Below are 16,166 nucleotides of genomic sequence, written 5' to 3'. Positions count from 1 at the left end.
TAGGAGGGGAATCTTAAACAAAAAATTTTTTAAACTGTTAAAAAGAAGTAGCCTTTTTAAGCACAGGGATCTTTACTGCACATAAATAACTCAAATTCTAACATATATGACAGCTAAATTTATCACAGAGCAAAAACACAAGGGATGCAGTATCATGAAAGAAAAATTTTTTTAACACTTTTTAAATTGAGTTATAGTCATTTTACAATGTGTCAAATTCCAGTGGAGAGCACAATTTTTCAGTTGTACATGAACATATATATATTCATTGTGACTTTTTTTTTGTTATGAGCTACCACAAGATCTTGTATATATTTCCCTGTGCTATACAGTATAATCTTGTTTATCTATTCTGCATATTCCTGTCGGTATCTACAAATTTTGAAATCCCAGTGAAAGAAAATTTCTTTATAAGGCATTTAACCAATTCCATCACAGTCTCAAGGCAAGTCAGCCTGGATTTTAACTTCAAAAAGCCAGAATTAACACATGGATTTGAATTAGACTTGTTACTCTGTTGAATGGACCAAAACCGTCAATCCTTATGTTAATGATTAAGCTCAATTTAACTTCCATTCCTTCATTCAGAAAAGACACAGAGCATCTATTAGATGCCAAGAACATCAAGAAATTAGTAAGTTAAGCTCTAAATGTCATAGTTCATGTTTAGGATGAGATAACTTTTATTTGTTTTAAATGAAAATACAGATAAATTCAAAAGAATATTATAAATAATATTGATGAAACAGTGTTAGAGATACGCAATTTTCACCTAAGACTAATTTACCTGGTTTGGTTTATTCCTTATGCTCTTCCGTTTGCATTCTAGTGCCCGGGCAGTGCTTTCAAGTTCTTGGTTCGCGGAAACTTGCTCATTGCATTCTTTCTCTTTTCTTTTTAAGTCATCCTTAGTGTTTTCATATAATATATAAGCATTTTTCTTCTTCTTTGTTTCTTGTTCTAATGTTAATCTGCAGTGAAATATGCTTACCTTAAAATTTATTTTGTTAGAAAATAAAAAGTTCATTTTATGATCTGGTTCTTCACATGCTGATTTATTACCCCAATGGAATTTCTATGTTCTCAATTTTTTTTTTCATTTTTAAGTCTCACATTTTAAATTCCTCACTTCAATCTCTTCATAAAGATAGACTATATATATGTATATATATATATATATATATATTTGAAAAGTAGCAATGAAAAGACATAATGCTACTGAGTTTCAGTCAAGAGTAACTCTGGTCAATAGTGTAGGAAAGAAAATTTGCAATTATTCAGTAAGGTTTGAATTGAAAATTACCCTTTCCCCCCCACATAGTCATAAATTACTCCTTCATTAGGACAGAGAATTTAGTTATTAATTAAAAGAGAAGTTGCTATTTAGAAACAGGTTTATAATTTCATGAGAAATAAAATTTCAACTTCATGAGATATTACAGGGACTCCTACATGATCTCCAGGGGAAGGTAACATCCGCAGATGTCTTTTCCAGAACACTGACCCACTAATTAGCATAATCCAAGGTGAGGCTGGGGAGTCTACTCCCTGATGCCCTACACTTTATGTTTCTTCTTTTGCAGCACTTTGAACTTACCTTGTTGAATATTATTTATTTTAGTAAATCATTTTTAAATCCCTTTTGGTACAAGGCAGGATCCCTATTAAGTAATTAAGAAATAAAGTGTAACCCGTGCTTTCAGCATAGACCTTTGAACTAATCTTATCTCTGTATGAGAGAGATGCTGAATAAACTAACCAGTAATCACTTTCCACTTTACTTTTTAGTCCATCCATTCATATGTTAAGAGTCAAACTGCATAAATTTTTTTAAAGTTTCTGCCTTGAGAAAAATGGTCATTTCATAATTCTGCAAGTGGGAATGTAAAGTAATATAAACTTTCTGGAGGACAATTGAGAGATAAGGACCAAAGATTTTTTTAAACAAATATAGAATGAGTGTGTGTGTATATATATATAGCTGTTATTTCCAAGAGTCTCATATTCCACAATATTAATGAAATTTTCTCCCCTGTAAAGTCCCAAAAGGTAAGTTAGCAATTTTAAGACTTTTCCTACATACCTACAGTATTAAAGTAAATATAGAGTTCAAATATTTCTTTAAAACCAAGAAATTCAGTACCTCATGCTGCAGAGCTGTCGTTCCCACTCCACATTTTGAAGTTTTAACTGTGATTTTGCTTCTCTTGTTTTCAACAGCTCTGCTTGTAGCCAGTTCACCTTATTTTCCATTTCTTTAATTTTTCCTGTAAGTAGTGCACAGTCAGATTCTTTCAGTTCTATTGATCTGAATGAATGAACTGGATCCTGAATTTTCAATAACCTATCAGAATCTGCATTAGGAAGAAAACAAACATAGAAACAAAATATATGAATAATTTTTGTGTATAAAGGACTGTGCATTTTCACATTCATTCATCCATATATTGAACAAATGGATATTGAGCATCTATAACATGGAAGACATTCTTCTAAGCTCTGCAGATATTAAAAGAATGACAAAATAATATTATGAACATTATGCAAATAAATTTGACAATTCAGATGAAGTGGGTAAAATTCCTTGAAAGAGAGAAATTACAAAAGCTCAATTAAGAAAGAACAAATAAGCTAAAAAGCCCTATATCTTAAAAACCAAAACAAAAGTCCTATTTAAAGACCTTACAACAAAGAAAATTCCAGTCCCAATGGTTACACTGGTGAATTCTACCATATATTTTAGGAAAATTTAATACCAATTCCACACAAAGTCTCCTCGAAAAACGAAGAGGAAGAACTATGTCCTCATTCTATAAAACTAACATTACCCTGAATCCAAAACCAGACAAAGGTATTACAAGAAAGAAAACTAATGTCATGAAAATGGAGGTAAAATTTCTAAACAAAACGTTAGCAAATTAAATCCAACAATACAGGAAAATTCATCACGACCAAGTGGGGTGTATCCCAAGAACGCAGGGCTGTTTTAACACGTAAAAATCAATGTTATTCATCATATTAACAAACTAAAAAAGAAACCATATGATCATGTCAGTGGATAAAGAGGCACTTGCCAAACCTCAGCATCTATTCCTGATAAAAACTTCCAGCAAACTAGGAACCAAGGGAACGTCTTCACTATGACAAAGATCCATGCTAACCCTACAGCTGACACCATACGCAATGGTGAAAAACGGAACGCTTTTCCCAGAAGGTGAGGAACTGGACAGGAATGGCTTTTCTTACTCCTTCTATTCAGCACTGTACTGGAGCCAGTGCAATCAGGCAAAATAAAGAACCAAAAGGCATCTAGATGGGAAATGAAGAGGTAAAAGTGTCTGCTAATCAGAGGGGAATACGATTACATGAAGCGAGTCAGCTAACTCCAACCTGTGGGCTGGGTTGCTTGCTTTGGTAAATAAAGTTTTACTGAAATACAGCCACATCCATTAACTTGTGTATTGTCTATGGCTACTCTTGTTGCAACACTGACAGAGCTGATTAGCTGTGACAGAGAATGTATTTATTGGCTGCAAGTCTTAAATGTGAACTATCTTTAGTAAGACAGTAGTTTAAAGAAGAAAAATCTTGACCACCTTTGGTTACGCAGAAAATCTGAGAGAATCCATAAAAAGGCTACTAGAACTAATAAATGTGTTCAGCCAGGTTGGAGGGCACAGAGTCAGTATACAGAAATCAGCTATATTTCTATCATCAGAAACTAAAATTTAAAATATAGTATTTTGAAACAAATAAGTAAAAATACACTATTTACAGCTGCACTGAAAAATAAGAAATACAGGTAAACATAAAAGATGGAAAGACCCAGACACTAAAAACTCTTAAAATATTACTGAGAAAATCAAGGAAGACCTATATAAATGGAGAAATGAACTTTGTTCAGGGTTAAAAATTCCATTTTGTTAAGAAGTCAATTCTCCCCAAATTAATCTACAGATTCAACATGATCTACATCTCATTTCCAGGACACTAGCAGACTTTTTTTTCTTCACATTGACAAAATGATTCTAAAATTCATGTGGAAAGAAGGGTAATAAAAGGAAACAAGATGAAGCCAGAGGACTGTGGCCTTTAACCATGGAGCTACGAGAAGCAGGAGCTGGATTTTAGGCAAGGAGGTTAACAAAGACCTGAATTTTAAAAACTATCTAGTAATCATGCTGGCGGCGTAGACCAAGGTTCCAGGAGGTGGAACGGCGGAGAAGAAAATCCTGAGGTGATTTCAGCGATCTAGGAGGGAAGCAGTGATACCCTGACCTTGGGTGAAGGCGTAGGAGCAGCAGAGTCAACAGAAAGCACAGGGAGTGGGAATGGTCACAGCCCCCGGCTGGCAGCGCACAACACGTCTGCTTCTGCTTTGACACAAAGCAGGTTTCTGAGACGCAGCAGACTGTAACGGAGCTGTGCTCCCTGGGGCAGTACTAGGTGTGCAAAGGTTACCACGAGATACTTAAAAAGGCTGTGTAGTCATATGGGGGTCCTACCTTTACTCTCCGGGCCAAGTTGTTCGATTAGCCTCAGGGTACTCTTACAATTAGGGGAAAGCGACTTGTGATCCTCAGAAGCTGTTTCCGGTGCCAGAGTTAAGTCATCGAGGTCATCCACAGAATTCACCTGCTCTGTGACCTACAAATAAATAATGCTATTTCACAGTGTCTCCAACATAGTTGTAAAATACGCTCAGTGTACAGAGGTGATAAATATCCATCTTTTTATGAGAGCAAAAACACAGACAATTCTCCAAACAACTGATTTTCGTCAAAAGGCTAACTTTATCAATAATGTTTCTAAATTATTTTTAAGTAAATGTCTCTACAACAAAGGAGGATTTTGTTTTTCCACTCTATCTTTTATAAATTTTTTTTACTACAGGAAAATATTTTTGATTAATATTTTACTATACCTTGTCCTTTTTAGTAGACATTTTCTTTGAAGACCTGAAAAAAGAAAAAAGCAATTCCTTTAAGCCAAATACTAAATATTGAAAATACAAGAAGTGTGTAAATCTATTTTTTTATATAAAACCTTTGCATTGATAATTTTCAATAAAAGGGATTAAACAAAAAATGGAAACAGTAACATTAAAGGACAAAGAAAGCATATCAATTATATTATTAACAAAGTATTAAATTTAAATCAAGCAGACAAGGAAAGGAAAAGGAAGAACATAAAATTACTTGTATTATTTGATAGGAAAAAATATACCAGGATTTTCTTGTTTTTGTCTTTTTCAATAAAAACTGGCTTTCATGGCAATAAAACCTATTTGGAAAGTATTACTTAAGTCCTTATATGAAAGAAACCGATTTCTAATAACCATGACATCAGCTTTTTTGAGGACTTAGTGTGCAACTGCTGTGCATTATTATCACCACTTTACATGTCTTAAAGACATTTTAATCCTCACAACAATCCTGGGAGGTAGGTAATATATCAGGTACTTTACCCAGAAAGAAAATGAGGCACAGAAAGGCTAAGTCATTTGTCGAAGCCCCTATGTCTGCCCAGAATTCCAACCCAGGCAATCTGGCTTCAATACTTGCATTTCACAGTATGCTAAGAAAGTAATATTTACTTTTAAGCACTTTTAACTAATGTAGTAAATGAATCTCTATTATTATTCTATGTCTAGGTATAATTATAAGTAATAATTTCTGGGGCATATGTCCAGAAGGAACCCTACTTCAAAATGACACCTGCACCCCAATGTTCATAGCAGCACTATTTACAATAGCCAAGACATGGAAACAGCCTAAATGTCCATCAACAGATGACTCGATAAAGAAGAGGTGGTAGGTGTATTTATACAATGGAATACTATTCAGCCATAAAAACCAACAACATAACGCCATTTGCAGCAACATGGATGCTCCTGGAGAATGTCATTCTAAGTGAAGTAAGCCAGAAAGAGAAAGAAAAAAACCATATGAGATCACTCATATGTGGAATCTAAAAACAAAAGCAAAACAAAACAAATACAAAACAGAAACAGACTTATAGACATAGAATACAAACTTGTGGTTGCCAAGGGGGAGGAGGGTGGGAAGGGACAGACTGGGATTTCAAAATGTAGAATAAACAAGATTATACTCTACAGAACAGAGAAATATACACAAGACATTGTGGTAGCTCGCAGTGAAAAACATATGTGACAATGAATCTATGTATGTTCATGTATAACTGAAAAATTGTGCTCTACACTGGAATTTGACACAACATTGCAAAACGACTATGATTCAATAAAAAAATGTTAAAATAATAATAATAATTTCTGAATCTTAACACTTATTTTTTAAAAATAAAAAGACTTTAGACCTAGGCAATACTGGAAATCTACTTTTAATAAAGATTTGCTTTTGCTAAAGACATTAATCAGCGGGCATTCATTATCCATTCAGCTGTTTGTTCATGCATTTGACAGGTCCTTATGGAGCATGATGGCTTTTTTAATTTAGAACTTAGTAATCTAAAAGTAATCATCTGTGATAGATTGTTAACAGTTTATTATTCTATCGTATATAAACAAAATCTTCCCCTTCTTCCTAGAATCTAAACAAATATTAATATAATCTGGTATTTTGTAATAGCATACAAAACCATAGCCACTCATGATGATACTGTCAAGGACACTATAAAATCTAGAATCATCAAGGAATGATTAAACCCTATTCAGTATGGCCTAAGTGTTTGTATAGTCATTATGAGTATACAATTTTTTAAAAATCTATGGACAATGGTGTAACTTTAAAGTCATTATCTGCATATTCAATTGTGTAAGAATATTACGATTCAGAACTAATGAATAAGCCTTACAACAATACCACACATGAATACTTTACTACAGTATTTTAAAGATAACAGTACAATCAATACACTTTCTAATATCAGAAATTCAAACAAAGTTAAATTGAAAAACACGTCTTCTATGGAATCGCATCCAACAGCACAGAGACATCCCCTACAAACTATCATCTCATCATTAAAAAAAGAAAGGGAACCCCCACGAGCCCCACGTTCCCCTTCAGTTATCACCCAGTCCTCTCCTGCCTTCCCAGGGAATGTCCTCTGAGGGGCTGTTCACACTGATTCCCTGCAGCCCGGCTTCCCTGGGGACGTATTACTGAAACTACTTCCGGTCAAAGGCACTTGTCCTCATCTTAGCCTTTCGGCAGAGTTCCTCCGACACAGGTGAGAATCCTCTTGCTTTGGCCTGTGCACTATATGCTGCTGTTCTATTTCCAGAGAACGTAATCACTGCTAATACGTCTTCAGCTAGAAATAAAGAATTTGTAGGTTTTACCTGCCACAACCTTGATCTCCTTCACTTAAACTGCTGTTGTCATTCCTGTGTAGGAGACCACCAGCCAGCGAGGCAGTCTTCGCAAATACACGTGAAGTCACAGATGCTTTTAATGTCCGTTTTCCACTTTTATTCTTTACTCCCTTCATGTGCAAGCCAGGACAGCTACTTTAAAACAATCCATAAAAAAGCCTATTTTTAAAATATAATTCTACTGATAAATTAAAAAAAAAACCAATTTTTGTAAAATTCCAACTCTTACCCATCTTCAATCATTTATTAATTCACAAAATGGTTAACAAGTGCCAACCATATGCAAGGAAACACAAATTCTTGCTTCAAAGACAGATTTACAATTATGATACAATGTGATACGCAAGAGCTGACATATGAAAGTAAAGTGAGCATGAGGAAGGCTTTACAGAAGAGGGGAAATAAACAGGAATCATGAGCAAAAGAGACAGGAGGAAATTATTCTACTTAAGAGATTAAGAGATTAGAATGTGAGCACAAAGATTAGGCACATGGCATTTAGGTGTGTCCTAGGAACCTGGAAGGAAGAGTACAAAATATATGGAAGCAAGTAGAGAGATGAGTCTGGGAAGAAATTCTGAACAACATCTAGGAAAAGAATAATTACCTACTGCTGAATACTGATACAGGCTTACCTATCAGAATCTCCTTTCTGCAGAGCAGGAAACCGCTGGTCATCAGTTTTTCCCCTCTTCCTCTGCTGAGTTAATCCTTCATGATAGCTGCCATCACATATGGTTTCTGATCCTTTCAGTTCACCACTTTTGCTCCTGTTCTCTTCTACTTCAACCTTCAGTGAAAGTGTGATACAAAGGGTAATTATTACTTTATTCATTATAAAGACTTTGTTATCATTCACTTTATCATTTGACTCAGAGTTTGCCCTGATTTCAATTGATTAAGATATTTTTGTGCTTATTTTAATTTTTATCATTTCAAGTCATTGGAATGTTTGTAAATTCTGCTTCTTTCTGTTTGAGGAAAAGAAACAGAATTTCCAAAATTTCAAAAAGGACTTTCTGAATGTTGTGCTCTTACATCCACTCTTCCCCATGTGAATGGCAGAGACAGAGAAATAGAAAGACAAAGGCATAAAATTTGTCCTCTTCTGTCTTTATCACCAAGATTTTGTATTAAACAGCCAGATATAGAAGATGTCGAACCTTGGTGCTTCAGTAACTGAAAGGAAACATTCTTCTTTCTGTGCTAAAGCTATCCTTTCCCCACTACTTTTTATAATTCTTGTTTCATTTGGATCCCGGGGTATCAAAATGTGGTGTTTAATAAAACATATAAACCCATGTTTACCGAAAGGAGCAGAGTGAAACTGATGAATTGCCAGTTAGTGTGGAATTCTGCAGAAGGAATAATGCTTCCCAATTTCACATTCAATAACCATGGCCATTTTATAGCTAGACGGCATAGGAGTAATGAGTGATCTACCTTAGCCCCACTGTTTACTGAAAACGGGAACACAACCAAGAAAGGTTAAGTGATTTGTCCAAGTTCCCTAAAGCAGTATTCCCCAGCATTTTACGGTGTCAAAAGAGATGATACAATTCTGTAACACTGAATCTAATAAGCTACCAAATAAATTCATCAAATTGATCAGATAAGTGTGACTTCGGCAAAGTTGGGGGCAGGGCTCATCTCCTTTTTCTATTAAAGGGGAACACCTTCAGATTTCCATCTTTAACACTCTTTGCACCTCACACAAAAGAACACACACATTTTAAAAATCTATTACTAGAACTAAAAAAAATCATTCAGTGCATCTCAAAACTCAAGTTTCTCAAAACTCAAGTTTTCTCCTTTGGAGATAAATAGTGAATTTTTTTTGCTGAGGGTTCATTCTACCTATATGATAGAATCATACATGTCAAAACTTCCTACATTTTATTAAATAATATAATGTAAGTGTCTGCCTCAACAGAAACACCCGGAAGTGGTGACTCAAGAGTATGTGGGAGCACATGTATTCTTAAGAATATCTCAAAGTGACCATGATGGAATTCTAAGTGTCCAGTGATCAGTAAAACAGAGAAGCCTGCACTCACTAACGCACAACACACGGATCAGTTTAGTGAGAGCGTGTGCTTATATCCCTTCTCTCAGTCACTGCTTCCTTCCCATTCTATGGATGTGCAACTTACATTTAAGCCAATAGATTAAAACAAAAAAACAAAACCCTTGAGCTTATTATATTTCTTAAGCTATTCACTTGCGTTTATTCCGGCTCAGAAGGTCATGTGGCACAAAGCTAAATTACTTTCCCACTTCATACGAAAGACTGGCACAGAGACTTAGGTTGATTAAGGAACAAAACCCAGGAAAATACTTCCCTGAGTTCCTGTTATTTAGATGGCAGAAATAGTCTGTTTCTACACGATTACATATTTAGATGACCCCATTTTATACATAGGCTATTTTCCTAAGTGGAAAATCAGATCAAGTATGGATCAGAATGGAAGAGATTATTGATATAGAGAAAAAAAAACAAGAGCAGTAGCAAAGGAACCTCTACCTCTTTTTGAAGCTGAATTTTCTTTTTCCAAAGCCAGGAATTCTACTTGTAACATGCCTACCTCATTGTTAAACCTTTCCATATCTTGGTGTAACTCTTTTAGATATACTTTGGATGTTCTGTTACCATTTGATGGAGAAGAACTCACATTTCCTAATTCAGGGTCCATGATTTTAGAATTACTAGCACCGCAGTTATCTGCAAGCAATGGCTTCTGGAGCTGGTCTTGTATTGGTTTGGTTTTCTTACAAGTATTTGAAACAGCAGACATATTGTGACTTTCTATTTGAATCATGTGTTTCATCTCACTGGAGAGGTCAGCCACAAACCAAAAAGGCTTTTTGGGTCACTTACCTGAGGTGCACGTCCAATGTCTGATTTCCAGTGAGTATTTTGGCTCCTTTTTGGTTTTCTTTTTGTAGCAAATTCTTGGTCTTCATTCACTGTAAATGGAACTCGGTTCCTTACTTCATTTTCTCTGTCATTACGAAAACTCTCCTCAGTTTTGTTAAAAACGTGTTCAATGTATGGCTTATCATTTTCATCCAACTTATTTTCATTTAAATAAAGTTTTGAAGATGACTGGCAACCATACTTTCTTGACTCAGACTTGGAATAACATGGAAATACATTTTCAAGACTGGGCTCTTTGTGTTCAGAGACTGCCTGGAATCCTATAGAGACAGAGGCTCCAGGTGCATCCTTTTCCTCAAAATCAAATGTATTATCTGTCACGTTGGAAGGTAGTTCCTTTAAGTCACCATGTAGTTCAGAGTTGTCAGGTAGCAGCACTACCTTATGATGAAAAGTAATTTTGCCTTTTTCATGGATTTTACTCATTTTCTGGTTTGACTTCTTTGTGATAAATTCTGAATTATGTTTCCAGTCGAATTTGCCTTGTTTGACCCACATGTCCTCATGCTTCTCCACACAAGAATGTTTTGAAGATACAGGTACATCCTTTCTGTCATTTTCCTTATTCACTTCTGGTTCTCTAGGCGTTTTTTGCAGATGCACAAGTGAAAGATTAATCTGGTTGATTTGATCTTCAGATTTCTTTTCTTTCACAGTACGTGCTTGTGAAGCACATTTATCCTTAAGTAGTCAAGTACAGATAAAGAAAAATTAGAAAATAATTAAAATTTAACAAACTTCGTAATGTATGTTGGGCTACTCACAAACTAAGAAGTGAAACATAACTTGCCTTAGCCTTGAAATAGGAGAAAAACAGGAGCTCAGAAACCTAACTTTGTCACTGTTTGTTTGAACTAAACAATTCACACGTGTTAAATCTACCAAGATTTAAGAGATTAGATTTTTAACATTACAAAGATTTCCTCACTAAAAAATATTTCACCTCTCGTACTTTAAATAGTGAGCCCCTCCAGTGCATGTAAAGATTTTTTTTAAAGGACTAATAACTGGAGAATAAGCAAACTGTAAATTATTAGGTGCCAAAATCAATTAACATCAATCAGAAAGAGGAACAAATTCCTGAATTTTAATGCAAACGATACACTATGATAGTGATCTATCTCAATATGTATTCTCTGCATCCACTGAGTTATATTATACTCTAACATTCACTAGTGAGAGTGAATGAAAGCATTTTTAATAATATTTACTGGTTTCCTACCCTGAAATGAAATAAATTAGAAAGTTTTTGTTTCTTCCCTAACAATAAAGGTCCAATCCTGGAAGGTTTGATTCTCTTACTAGGCAGTTGGGTTGACTCTATGACCCCTATTCTCTCCCTGATTGTAGATTCTGAAATCGATTACATAGAGATCACAAGACAGAAGAAATCTTTCATCTTGGCATCAATGACTTGCAATTTGAAACTGCAAATTTTGGACCACTGGGAATGACTGTTCCTTACATGAAACTATCTCGGTGGCCATCACTGCTATATTATTTACAATTTCAACTGCTTATATCACATGATTTAATATTTGATATCACCTTTATCATGTGTGGAAGTTATAAAAATGGAAGAAGTAAACAATATTCAGGAAGGTTTTTTGCCTCAATTCCAAGGATAAAGTTTAACTATAAATTGCTATAGATCCTAACAATACTTTAAGTTTTGTAATTAGATAAAATGCTATTCAAAACTAAATATTAAATAATTATTTATTGACTCTAAAAGTCTAGTTTGAAAGGCAATTTCTTTTGAATTTGAATAACTGTGTTATTAAAGCACAGAAAACAATATAAACCAGAAGTTTAAATTTACATTTTCACATACCTGTGAGAGGTTATTTTCACTCCCATCAAGTCTTTCTTGCTCTTCCTCAGATGCCCTTTGGAAGTCTGGGTCTGCTGAAAAATGAATATGCTTAGTTAAACTTCACTACTTAGAACAGCTAGATAAAAGGCATCATCTTTATAAAAACATAAACATTTCATCAATTGACAGTTTAAATTAAGCTTAATCTTTGGATATTTACTTCTTTAAGAACTACTTCTAACTATCTAAAACTTCAACAAACTATTTGGGAAATACTAGATGTTACCAGATAAAGGCATACAAACATCTCAGTTTCACTCACAAATTGATTCACCAGACATGAACAAAATAAAGAGAAATAAAACAAAATTTAAAAATACAGTAGAAATATACAAAGTCACGATAGACTCTATTCTCCCCTCCTAACAGTACCTTTTTAACAACATACCAAGCTTCAAGAGCAATGTTATTCATGGTTTCCAAAATTACTGTTACTTTTTATGCTTTTATCTTTCCTTAACCTGAAATGTTTCCCTCTATTGTTCTGACAAGTTCCTTTTCCTCTTTGAAGACTCAGCTGCTCTGTGAAGTCCTCCTTGATTGCAGCTGTCTTTCCACAGAGACACAGGGATCTCTTTCCTTGGAGCTACCTTGGTACCTCACAGATTTTTCTAGTGTGTCTTCACCAGCTGAACTGTAAACTATTTCTTTACATGTCTATCCTCTTTGCTCCCATGCTGTAGAGGACAAACTCTTAAAAGTATCTGTGTATAAACAGTATTTATTAGAAAAACTTTGAGTTTAGAGCTTGTAGTCACTACTATAGGAGATAACTGAGAATCTTTTGTAAATACAACATTAATTCTGCAGGTAAGGAAAGAAAAGATAAAACTATAGGAGCAGAAAAAACATTGTATGACTTATTACTACAGCTCTGATTATATCACTGATTAAGGCACTAAATTCATTGGTATATAAAGTAGAACCCATATTAGATATGGTTAATCAACAGACTGGGTATCCTAGAAGAATTAGAATTGATATCCCATATATTATTTTTAAGTGATAAAGCACTCCTTAAAAACCAATATCCTTTTCGACCCATCAATCCATTAAAAATAATAAAACAAGCTGATATACTGTGTGGACACAGTTAAGAAGGAGGTCCTGTGTAGCAAAATCCCAATGACTGCCACTACTGCTGGGAAAGCCACTTCTAAAATACAGAAAGGCAGAGAATATACTAGAAATACTTTGATATTTAGTTGCAGAGGTGCTTTTTCAGTTACACTGACTATAGCTATAACAAATATTTATAAATTCAGAGCTAGATAAAAATAAAGCTAAGAAACCATACTTTGAGAAGGGAATCTTTGGATGTCCACCTAGGTTTCCCAACTACTCACAAAGCTCTAGACATCATCCTCCTACCCACTCTCAGGAGTGTGCTAAATACTACTCTGAACGAACTTACTTTCACCTAATTCTCTTTGCTATTTAATATGTTGCTTTGGTCAGAGGATGAATGTAAATGTCATGCCAAAAGGTATTGTCTGGTTGTAGGTTGCATAAAAGGAGTAAACACAAAGGAGATCCTGCCACAAAATGATTTCTGCAAAGTCGGAGTGTGGTGAAGCCACGCACAGGTAGACTATGGCTAGTTCTCTATGCTGCTTTATTACCTTCTTTGCTGCTTCTCTTCTCTGGCAGCTGTGACTCACACAGGCCACGGAGCGCTGCATTTTCTGACAGAGACACGGCTCCAATATTCACCCGGTCTTTATCTACCAGGGCCGTCTGCCTCAGTTCTGTGGGTGCTGACTGGTTTGTGGTCACTGATTGTGATACCAACGGACATTTGTCAACTTTCAAATGCTCGGCTCTTTGACCAGCCTTATTATTGAGGCTCAGACTAGTAGAATCCCAGTCTGAAGAACCTGAAAACAAAGTTTCCACTTATTAGAATGTGAATAACAATACAAACTTTTACAAATTCTCTTCCCAGAGCAGCAGCCCCACGCCCTCCTCTCCCCCAAACACACTGCTCCTTCCCAGCTGGTTGTACTTTACATGTCATTGCTGTTCATATAGGGAACCACTGTCTCTTTTTTCTAAGTTTAATTTTCTAGTATTACTAATTTGGATTCACTCATCACTCTCTATAAAACAGTCAATATTCCATAAGAGCTTTAGGAATAATTATGATTCTTCAACATATGAATTTTTTCATTAACAAAATGTATGTCTAACCAGCCATTTACTGGACGTTTAAATATGCATGACAGTATTGAGTCCTAGAGACGTGGGCTTTAAGAAAACTTTTACTGAATGGTACTACTTAAATTACAATGAGACAGTCTTTCCTCAATGTACCAATATCTTCAGAATTCTTAAGCCGTGGATAAACATCATAAATTTATATAAGAAAGGATAGCCTTGAGTGACTAATTTTTTCCATATAAAAATAGGGTAAATCTAGGTACAAACTAGGTCCAAAGAGTACAGAGTGCCACGAGACAGGAAATATATAACAAAAATGTTTTCCTTTTTTAAAAAGAATTAAGTTGTCAGATTCAAACTTTTTAAGACAAGTTAAAGAAAAAAAGGCAAGAAATGTATAAGTGAACTTTAAAGCCCACTTCATCACAAGGGCCCCTTTATTATTTCACACCCATGAACCCTGTTTAAAACAGCAGTTCTCAAGTGTCATCTGAGAAGCCCTGAAGCCCCATGTTCCCTCCATCTAGGGAGTCCAGGAGGTCAAAACTATTTTCACAATAATACTGAATGCTATTTTCATTCTCATTTTTTGTTAAGTGTGCAGTGGAGGTTTCCAGACACATGACATGTGGTAACATCATAGCTCTAATGGCTAATGGAATGTTTGTGTGTGCTTGTTTTTTAATTTTTCAGTTCTATTTTCTAATATACTAAACATCAATAGATACAACCCACTTAAAAGTTCTTCAGAATTCTCAATAATTTTTAATAGTATAAAAAATATCCTAAATCCAAAAACTTTTAGGATTATTGTTTTAAAAGATCGTATCTACCAAACATTAAGGTAGGACTAATTACTTCCATCATTTTTAATAATCAAAGACACCACACACACACACACACACAGAGAGAGAGAGAGAGAGAGGGAGAGAGAGGGAGAGGGAGAGAGAGAGAGAGAGCATGCTAATCAAAACATCCAGTTGGCTTAAGACCTTTGGGCTAGGGAAATAACTCTGTGGTAGAGCACATGCTTAGCATGCACAAGGTTCTGGGTTCAATCCCTAGGACCTTCATTAATAAATACAGAAATAAATAAATATCATCAATGTGATAGCACTAGATGAAATAAAGTCAAATATGACTGACATGTTAGCAAGTGAAGCTTTACCCTACATAAAGGTCAGAATTCAATTAAGCATTTTAAAACTCTGGAAAAATCTTAGAACCTAATAATCAATCTCTCAGAATCCCTGAGAAGTATAGGGACTCCAAGCTGAGCACTTTAGTGTCTCCCAGCATCAACAGAAACATCCAAGTCAAAGCTGACATTTTAAAAGTCTATTTCTTATGCTTATATATATTTTTCAAACATGGATACCAATAATAACATCTGCCGCATTTATGTCATCTTTCAATTAAATTTGAAGAAATAAAAGGAATTAGGAATAAGAAGACTGTACTTCTCTTCAGACTTAAATTTGTATTGCAAAATTTACCTGATTTGAATGTTTGTAAATTCTTCATTTCTCCTGTTTTATTAGGAAAAGAATCTTTCACTCCAACTGCAGGCTGAATGGTTTTTGAAACAAACCGATTAATAATGTACATTTGATACAATCTGTAGTAATAATTCGGGGGGGGGGTCTAGCTCAGTGGTAGAGTGCCTGCTTAGCAGTGCATGAGGTCCTAAGCTAAATTCCCAGTACCCTCATTAAAAAAAAAAAATCAAGATAAAAGTATAAAAGTTTTTACCTTCAAGTGAGGATATTTTTCAGTAGAATCTAAAAGCCAAAAGGGACACATAATCAATTATATGTAAATATGAAAGCCAACTATCC

At 34.9% G+C, this 16,166-nt stretch overlaps 1 protein-coding gene across 14 annotated transcripts in view; it reads right to left on the bottom strand.

The window, feature by feature from the left end:
* Positions 1–16,166, bottom strand: part of LOC105084210 (ankyrin repeat domain-containing protein 26) — a 97,416-nt gene that overhangs the window by 19,167 nt on the left and 62,083 nt on the right. For 11 of the 14 annotated variants that reach the window (XM_064479190.1, XM_064479200.1, XM_064479191.1 and 8 more), the window contains 11 exons: positions 16,081–16,109; positions 15,825–15,897; positions 13,791–14,045; positions 12,127–12,200; positions 10,233–10,973; positions 7,990–8,144; positions 7,322–7,489; positions 4,925–4,958; positions 4,506–4,647; positions 2,144–2,354; positions 788–971 (listed from right to left, as the gene is read on the bottom strand). In XM_064479190.1, coding sequence (XP_064335260.1) covers positions 788–971; positions 2,144–2,354; positions 4,506–4,647; positions 4,925–4,958; positions 7,322–7,489; positions 7,990–8,144; positions 10,233–10,973; positions 12,127–12,200; positions 13,791–14,045; positions 15,825–15,897; positions 16,081–16,109 — 2,066 coding nt within the window. The remainder of the gene's footprint in view (positions 1–787; positions 972–2,143; positions 2,355–4,505; positions 4,648–4,924; positions 4,959–7,321; positions 7,490–7,989; positions 8,145–10,232; positions 10,974–12,126; positions 12,201–13,790; positions 14,046–15,824; positions 15,898–16,080; positions 16,110–16,166) is intronic. The other 3 variants (XM_064479198.1, XM_064479197.1, XM_064479199.1) reach the window with 3 other exon arrangements.

Source organism: Camelus dromedarius, chromosome 25 (genome assembly GCF_036321535.1).
Source record: "Camelus dromedarius isolate mCamDro1 chromosome 25, mCamDro1.pat, whole genome shotgun sequence".
Taxonomy (NCBI): Eukaryota; Metazoa; Chordata; class Mammalia; order Artiodactyla; family Camelidae; genus Camelus; species Camelus dromedarius.
Note: the sequence above shows the minus strand (reverse complement) of the source record. Positions and strands in the feature narration are given on the sequence as shown.